The sequence below is a fragment of the Rosa chinensis genome, chromosome 5 (assembly GCF_002994745.2).
Source record: "Rosa chinensis cultivar Old Blush chromosome 5, RchiOBHm-V2, whole genome shotgun sequence".
Classification (NCBI taxonomy): domain Eukaryota; kingdom Viridiplantae; phylum Streptophyta; class Magnoliopsida; order Rosales; family Rosaceae; genus Rosa; species Rosa chinensis.
In genome coordinates, this window is record NC_037092.1 from 61,878,427 (window position 1) to 61,887,609 (window position 9,183).

General features: G+C 46.5%; 1 protein-coding gene and 1 pseudogene across 1 annotated transcript; one reads left to right on the plus strand and one right to left on the minus strand.

Moving 5' to 3' along the window:
* Nucleotides 1-338: 338 nt before the first annotated feature.
* On the minus strand, nucleotides 339-2,243 carry LOC112202568 (annotated as a pseudogene).
* Nucleotides 2,244-7,957: 5,714 nt separating this feature from the next.
* On the plus strand, nucleotides 7,958-8,767 carry LOC112163797. Its single transcript, XM_024300054.1, has one exon. The coding sequence runs from the start codon at nucleotides 7,958-7,960 to the stop codon at nucleotides 8,765-8,767; it is 810 nt and encodes a 269-aa protein (XP_024155822.1).
* Nucleotides 8,768-9,183: the final 416 nt, after the last annotated feature.

Genomic DNA, 9,183 nt, shown 5'->3' on the forward strand with positions numbered 1-9,183 from the left:
CAAATAAAACTTTGATTAAGGAAAAAAAATTAGACTACATCAATTCAAAACATTTATTGCCCCCTAATAGACGTCTATTGGCCCCCAATAGATGTCTATTACCCTCCAATAGACCTTTAATACCATAGATGTTCCATATTATTCAATTGCCAAAAGAAAGAAGAGAAGCCAAATTGAGTATTTGTGTATTCCCCCCCCCCCCCTTAAAAAAAAAAACCTCTATTAGTGATCCTCAAAATTTTTAGTAATGCATAACAACACAATTGCTGTGATTGAACAAACAAAAACTCTCAGAGAAAAACTAAACTGAAATAATTGAAAACAAAAGGGTTAAATGCTCAAAACCTAAGCTTGGTAAACCACTGGTTCTTGCCACTGTTGAACCAGTCCTCCAATCTGGCCTTGATCTCCTTGGCGGCCAAGTTTCTTGTAGCGTGAAAGTAACGCGTCGACGTGACCACCTCCTTGAGGTCGACGTTGAGCTTGTAGCTTCGGGGGCATCACCTTCTTCTAGATCACCTTGCTCGGGTACTTAGATACTCCGGCCACCAAGTAGTGCCTGTACGGCTGGTCACGTGTCCCTTCATCGAAGGCCGTCACAATTACCGCCTTTCTTTCGGCGAATTGCCCCTGAAGTAGGAGCACTGCTTTGTTTGAACCGGTCCACCAATCTGCACGAACTCGCCGTGAGCCTACCTTCACACGATCAATGGTGTTACCTCCATCGACACCGTTGTCAGCCTCGTCTGTCATGCCCCTGATTTTTAACAAAATTAAAAATCGATATATAATCTCATGCTTATATATGCGCGATCGTTTAGCCATCAATATAAAATACCTGGAAACTTTTCCCTTTTAACCCAAGTACACATTGATGCCCTGAACTCACAATAATAACATATACTCGCCCTGCACAGAGTTATGTAATACAACAGCTTACGAATTAAATTGCCACAACAAAATAAAGCGTAAATGCTCCTCAGAGCTCACAACAAACGGACGTCTTAATAACGGTAAAGTCACATAAATGACTTCTTACCGTTAAGTTGCAAGTACGCTACCTCAGCATTAGCCACAATTATCCTGACCTGCAGAAATAACCCCTACACCGTTTGAATGGTACACTGGGTTGCCACACAACAAACCCGGTAAGGTTTTGCAAGCCCGTATGAGTAACTCAAAACACACACGCACAACTCGTCCAATGAGGAAACCCATCAACTCGTGAAAAAGAACCACACACCTTGTTTTCCCAACACAACACATTCTTTTCTCAAAAGAACACAACATAATCACCCCGTGACAAAAATCATATTAATTGAAACTTTGACAATTTAAATATAATACACGAGTCCTCCCCGAATATTTAAAAGAAAGCATCCCCGAAACTCCCTTTTTAAAAACACGTACTCATGAGCATTAGATAGCTCCCCGCTACCCCCCTTGATGTACCTGTTTGAGCCGAAAAGTAATTTTGGCAAGATCCTTTAGTGGATTTAGCATAGCAGGCCGATACTTGTGGCCCAAAAATAAGTCTACTTGGAATCGGGTTACAGCTTCGCCCATTTCGAAACCCATAAGGAAAACGAGCCCTTATTGGAGTCAGGTAGCGGAGATTGAATAGGAAACTTCAATCAATAATCCTTCTATAGTAAGGAACAGTCGAAACCCTAGGTATAAATACCTGGTTTCAAGGACAAATCAAGGACGACTCTCAAATCAATAAATCCCTCGGATTATTAAGCCTCCCCGGAGCAAACCTTCAACCTTGTTGAAACCCGGCGATCGTGCTTCCAGTCCTAGTCTCTCCAAGAGCCGACTGTTAGTGCTACTGCCACCGATACTACTAGCGAAGCAAGGGTAACGCTCTCGCAACCCTGCTAACCTAAAGTCACGGTTTAGCAAACCCTGTGCTTTCTCCAAACTTCCTAGTGATTGCTCTGCTTAGTCTACAACACTAAGTATCGATTTAGTGACGCGAAGAGATCACAACCAAAGCCCTTATCCGTAAGGCAAGAAGTCCTTTCTCGGAAGGCAGAGAAAAGAGCCTTGTGACGAGGTTGGTGCTCTCCTCGTCCACAACGCTTGATCAAGAAGTCAGGTCAAGGGACGTCCCGACGACTGCACCCCACGGTGTTAGCACGCTCGTGCATTCAAAAGAGACAGTTTGTACCACACTGATTTTGGAGCCAAACATTTTGGCACGCCCAGTGGGCCTTTTAGATTTTCGCGAACTTAACCATTGGGAAGTCAAGCAAAAACCCTTATCAAAAGGTTTACGCTAACTGCTCAAAGCATAAGACCTTCAGTTACAGACTGCACTTTCGCGCGGACTGTCGTGGTCTTTCTGAAGAACAAGTGACTCAAAGGTTTTCTCGTTACCCACATCAACCAATATGTCAATTGAACAGGGAGAGAATCACCCGACCGCTACTGAGGGTCAAAGTGTCACTACTAACCAGGCAAGTGAGCATGTCAACACTATTGTGGTTTCTGATGCCGCGGAAAGTGTAGAAAGAGAGGCTTTCATTCCGAAGCCTATTCCAGAGGAAACGACCTTCGAGGAAAAACTCGCGATCATCATGGAGAATATCGAGAATCATTTTGCGAAGGTAGCTGCTGATTTTGACAGGGAAATAGCGAAAACAGACCAGCTTATATGTGAACTAGACCAGCGCATTTCCCAACGTGCTGAGGATACTAAGCAATAAATCACACGATCGAAGAATGAAGTAAGGGCCCATGCCAGAGGTATCGCTGATGAGCAGAGTCAACATCAAAAAGAAATTATGAAAGCTATCACGAGCCAAACCAAGCAGACTGCGTCAGATTTGGCAGCTCTTCGCAAGGATGGTTCTAATTTTGCAACAGAGGTCGCCATGCAGAGAACCGAATTGAACCAGGCTAAAGAAGTATTGAACAAAGCTCTAGGCGATCCTAAAGCCATCCTTGGCTCACTTGGTCAGCCCTCTGGTTCTGGTAAGTATATACCACCAAACGCTCGCGAGAAGGCTAGCAGCAGTATGGCCATACCTCTTGCAACGGCTACTGCCACATCAACCAAAAATAAGGAAAAAGCTTTGGTGATTGGTGGTAACAAGGCTGCTTCATTAGCCTCACAAAAGGATAAGATCCAGAAGACCGGTGATGGTACTCCAGCTGATCTTGTAGTGTTTACTCAGTACGACAGTGACGGGGCAGAGAATGTCTACCATGAACTCCCAGACAATTACTACGGCATTGACCAAGCAGGCAACCCCGTCAAGATAACAGCGTTGGTCAAGGATTCGCCCGTACCAGAGGTAACTCTTCAGCAGTCTGCTAATCCCCAGACTATTTGCCTAAGGGAACGAACAACGACTGCTAGCCAAACCGTACCCTTGCAGGTTGCTCGCCAGACTGTGGCGAATCCTCCTCCTCATCCTGGCCTAGTGTATGTGAGACTTGAAGAGGTAGAGGAGATGATCAAGCTGGCTAACCCTAGGGCCCAAATGGATGGGGTCTATGAGGGACCTTTCCCGCCACATATAATGCTCGCGTCCTTTCCAAGAGGTTATAAGAATATCATATTTTCTACTTTTTCAAGGGAGGACACTGAGAACGAGACAACTCATCTGGCCAGGTTCAGGGTGCAATGTGGCCAATACCAGAATGATGACATCCTCAAGTGCAGGATCTTTGGCACTTCTCTTTCTGGAGCCGCCTTTAGATGGTTTTCCAAACTCCGACCAGGAACAGTGGCAGATTGGCCCGCAATGGAAAAGCTCTTCCGAGAAACTTTTGGAGCTATTGAGCCCGAGGTCGATTTGGCCTCTCTTACTCAGATGTCCCAACAACCTACCGAGTCTGCCATTGCCTATCTTTAACGCTTTCAGATTCAGAAGGCCAAACTGAGTGTGCTCCTTCCTGAAAAAGAATTGGTCAAGCTAGCGATCAAGGGTTTGGAACCGCGCCAACGAAAGAAGCAACATGGCAACATGATCCAGTCAATGGGAGAACTGATCACAGAGGTGGGTAGCTTTGAGCATCTCCTCAGAGAGACCGATGCTAGGAAAAATGCGTCCAAAGGAACATATGTGCCAGGGAAACACCGCACAGTGGCAACTCTTGGATACCTACAGCCAACCTATGATCCTTACTATCACCAGCAAGGGGAAGAGGTTTTCTAGGGTGAAGATGAAGATGAGGAAGAGGAGAACGACGTCTCCGCACTAGAGTTGAAAGGCAGGAAGAATTCAACCCTCAAGCAGTGAAAGATATCTAAGGAGCCTGTCAGGCTCAAGTCTGTGGCTTTCACTAAACCTGAGTTCGCGACATATACATATGATGCCAATAAGGCACATGAGATTCTGGATGAAGTGATTGCCGCGAAGATGGTGAAAGCAGACTTTGGCCTTTTCCCTCGACCGGATCAGCTGAAAGGGAAGAAGTACTGCAAGTTCCACAACTTGTGGAACCATAACACAGCTGATTGTGTGAAGCTAAAGGACCAAATTCAGGTATGGCTCAATAACGGCAGTTTGCAGGTAGAAGTTTCGACTGCCGCAGCAGCACTAGTAGATTTGAACCCTTTTCAAGATACCAGAGTCAGTATGGTTGACGTGAACTGGCCTAAGAAGAACCAGAGGAATCCAACCCTAGATTTGACTACAAAGGGGAAAGAAGAGAGGGGTGAAGGGGAGGAAACCCCTGCAAAGAAGAAAGCTAAGCCCATCAACGAAGCCTCACCAGTGGTCCTTTTCTCGCGATGCAAAGAGGAATGCAGCATCCAAGTGTCGCACGCAGAAGTCGAGCAGACATTTCATTTTGGTTCCCTCCCGCCAATTAAATGGGCTTCACCATCACGAAACTACGAGCCTTCTAGCCCAAAGGCGAGAGATGAGGTAAAGTCACCACCATCCCCAAAGGATTCCAACTTGTTCAAGAAATTGAAAGCGGCCGCGGCCGATCAGAAACAAGAAGGAAGGGTTTGGAATGAGCACAAAGATGTCATGACCAAACCTTACATTCCTCCTACTTCAACGTCCACCATCAAGGAAGGCAAATGGTATAGCAGAGAGAAGGAGAAAGCAATGGAGATCAGCCCTTCCAGAAAAAGGAAATTGCAGCGCAGGTTCGGAGAAGCCAAGCGTGCCTTAGAAGCTCTGGATCGGGGCCTGATCAAGTTGTCGCAACTGGTTAAATCTCCTGAGCAATATCAGAAGGAAATGGAGGCATTAGCTACTAAGCCATTGGTGGCTCCTCATAGCTTTAAAAAGCAGGCGCGTTCAGAATCAGGAGCCTCTAAGCCTAGTGTTTTCTGCAGGATCATGACAGAAATGACACCTCCGCTAGCTAGGAAAGACAACTCGCCAACTAGGAGGCCACATGTTAGGTGCAGGTTGTTTCGAGAGGAACCAGAAGCCAAACCCTCAGTTTTTGAGAGATTGGGGGGCAAGGGCAGCACTACAGAAGCTTTACAGTGGAGACCTAAAAAAGTCCAAAGTTTGTTGGTCGCGCCCCCAAAGGAGATACTTGTAGGGGAACAAAGATCAAACCCGCCATTGTTGATGGCCGAGCTGCAGGAACAAAAACAGTGTGAGGTAAAGGGCCTTACAGAAGAGTCATTGGTAGACCGGCTGGTGAAGCAGTTCAACACTGACATCCCGGTTGGAGAGCCGAAGCTCAACTTGGAGGACGACATAGACAAAACTGAGGCGGTTGATACTTCATGCAATATAGTCTATATACTTCTCGCGAGATATGCTTTGCTAATCACTGCGCAAGAGTGTGTGGAGAATGAAGACGGTACCAATCAACCTCTGCAAATCAAATCGGCTGCAACAACACCTTTAGCAGAGGCAGTGGTTCTTGAGATTGAAGACGCTGAGGGTAAAGGTTTCTTTATGAGCTTCACAAGACCAACGCCCGCGATGGTTCAGCATATGCGACCTTTATATATAACAGTGGAGATTGCTGGCACTAAGGTTAGCAAGATCACGGTCAACACAGGGGCCGCTGTCAATGTTATCAGCGCAAGAACCATGCATTTACTTGGAATCAAGAAAGAGAAGATCCAGTCTACATCCCTCACGCTGAAGAACTTTGGGGGACAGTCACAAAGACTTTGGGTTTATTGTTTCTACGTATCAAGGTAGGACCAGCAGAGGGAGTCTATGCTTTCTTCGTGACAGATTGTTATGCGGCCTATAGCGCCATCCTAGGGTGTGACTGGATTCATCGGAGCTATTATGTTCCTTCAACTCTCCACCAGGAACTGGTGATGTGGAATAGGGTAACAGATCAAGCTGAGGTGATTAAAGCGGATCCTCGCCCATTCCCAGTCTCCGCGAACTATGTAGATGCCAGGTACTACTTGGAGCCAATTACTCCATTACAAGTCAGTGGCATCGACGACAAAGGCCGCCCCACAGGGGTGACGGCCTCTGAATTGGCACAATGGGGGCTTACGCTCGCAAAAGAAGTCTTGGAAAGGCCTGGCCACGCTGTGCCCAAACCTTTAAACGATTAATGGATTACGACCTTCCAGAAGAAGGGATAGAGGCCTTCCACTCATTGTACGAAAGACTATCCTCGTACCTGGTGGAAAAAGAGGCCTATGATCGTGTCGCGACCTTGGAAATTGTCGACGAGGAGTTCTCTGACCAAGAAAAAGAAGACGAAGAAGAAATTCAGCTGGCTCCAGCAGCGCTGGATGATACCCCTCCAAAGGTCAGGGATCCTACAGAGAAAGTCAACCTTGGAACAGCAGCTAAACCTATGGAAGTGGCTATCAGTGCTTATTTAGAGCCTAGTGAGAAATAGAGGCTCATTGATTTATTACTAGAGTTCAAAGACTGCTTCGCGGAGAAATATGAAGACATGCCCGGCCTGTCACCGGACTTGGTTTGCCATCAACTACCAACACTCCCTGATAAGAGGCCTGTGAAGCAAGAGTCGCGAAGAATGAACTCCGAGACCCAAGTTTTGGTCAAAGAAGAAGTTGAAAAGATGCACAGGTCAGGCATCATTCGGGTGGCCAAATACAATCAATGGCTGTCCAATATCGTGCCAGTCCGTAAGAAGAATGGTAAGATGAGGGTCTGCGTGGACTACAGAGACCTTAATGTCGCTACGCCTAAATACGTCTACCCCATGCCGGTCGCGGATATGTTGGTAGATGTAGTGGCAGGACATGAATTGTTATCCTTCATGGACGGAACTGCTGGGTATCACCAAATTCCGATTGAGGAGGAAGACAGACACAAAACAGCGTTCTTTTGTCCAGGGTTCGCGGGGGTTTTTGAATACGTGGTTATGCCTTTTGGACTGAAGAATGCTAGGGCAACGTATCAGAGAGCCATGAACCTGATTTTCCACGACATGCTGGGGAAGATTTTAGAGGTTTACATTGATGACGTGGTCATCAAGTCCAAGTAGCGCGGGGATCACATCACGGATCTCAGGAAAGTCTTCGAGCGAATGCGGCTGCATAAGCTCAAGATGAACCCCGCCAAGTGCGTTTTCGGAGTTCAAGCAGGAGATTTTCTGGGCTTCATCATCCATCAAAGGGGTATTGAGGTCCCTGAGGATAAGGCAAGCGCAGTCATCAATGCCTTTTCCCTGCGCACAAAGAGAGAGTTACAACGATTACTGGGTAAGATCAACTTACTGAGACGTTTCATATCTAACTCTGCAGGTAAAATCCAGCCTTTTTTCCCCACTACTGAGACTACAAGGACAGAGCGAGTTTGTGTGGGAACCTCAACACCAAGAGGCTTTTGACAAAATTAAGGCCTATCTGGCAAGCCCGCCAGTACTCGTTCCACCTAGAGCTGGATTTCCATTAAAGCTGTATATTTCAGCAGCTGAGGCGTCCATTGGCAGCCTACTCACCTAGGATGATGAGGAAGGTGTCGAGCATGCCATTTTTTACCTCAGTAGGACACTGACGGATTGCGAAACCAGGTATACTCCCATGGAAAAATTGTGTCTTACGTTGTACTTCTCAGCGTGCAAGTTGCGACACTACATGTTATCCTTTACCAATTGGATTATCACTCAAACCGACCTGGTTAAGTACATGCTATCGCGACCTATTCTGCGAGGTCGTATTGACACGTGGGTATTGGCCTTATCCGAATTCTCGCTACAATACGTTCCACAGAAAGCAGTGAAGGGACAAACCATCGCAGACTTTCTAGCATATCACCCTATGTTGGATGTCCCCACAGTGAAAGAGTTAGAGATAGCGACCGCAAACATAACTCGACCAGATTTGGTGCGCATTCTAGAATATGCTATTTGGTATCAAGCCACAATCTCCCTTCAACCCTGGATACTATTTTTTTATGGCTCAAGAACAGAAACACTAGCAGGGGCAGGAATTATTCTGGAAAACCCAGCAGTCGATCGTTTTTCTTATTCTTTCCAATTGGAATTCAAGTGCACCAATAATCAAGCAGAGTACGAGGCCCTCATTATTGGCCTAGAGGTGTTACTGGAGCTAGGACTAAGAGATGTCCAAGTACGCAGTGATTCTTTGCTTGTCATAAATCAATTTCAAGAGAAGTACAGGTGTGTGAGCTGCTTGCTTGTACCATATTTGAATCGCACCATTGAACTTCTGGATCAATTCAATGACGTGGATTTGGAATATATCCCTCGCGAGCGCAACTTTGCGGACAACAAACTGGTTCAACTGGCTACAGGCATTACTTTGAAATATGGGGTTCGCGAGCGAATCCTGAAAGTTGAACGACGCACGCTACCTTCTTGGCTCGCGTGACCTGACCCGCCAAAAGATCCAGTCGTCACGGTCCTCGAACTTATTGATATAGACTGGCGCATCCCTTTGATTGCTTACCTAAAGCAACCAGACTCTGCTGCAGATAGGAAGACTCGTTTTCTTGCCTTCAATTACTTCCTCAGAGGCGATGAGCTACGCCAACGTAGCGAAGATGACATAGACTTCCGTTGTGTGTTTGGCCGCGATGCAAAGCGTTTGATGCGAGAAGCACATGTCGGCGTATGTGGAGCCCATCAAGCTGGTCCAAAGATGCGTTGACTCATCAGGCGACATGGGTATTATTGGCCCAGCATTTTGAAAGACTGTATCACGTTCGCGAAAGGCTGTTAGGATTGCCAGGCTCATGGACCAGTTCAGCATATTCCCAATATTCCCATGTAGCCTATTAACCTTGG

What these genes read in the sequence shown, in the direction of transcription:
- LOC112163797 (XM_024300054.1), top strand. Translation starts at nt 7,958, where the DNA reads ATGGAAAAATTGTGTCTTACGTTGTACTTCTCAGCGTGCAAGTTGCGA.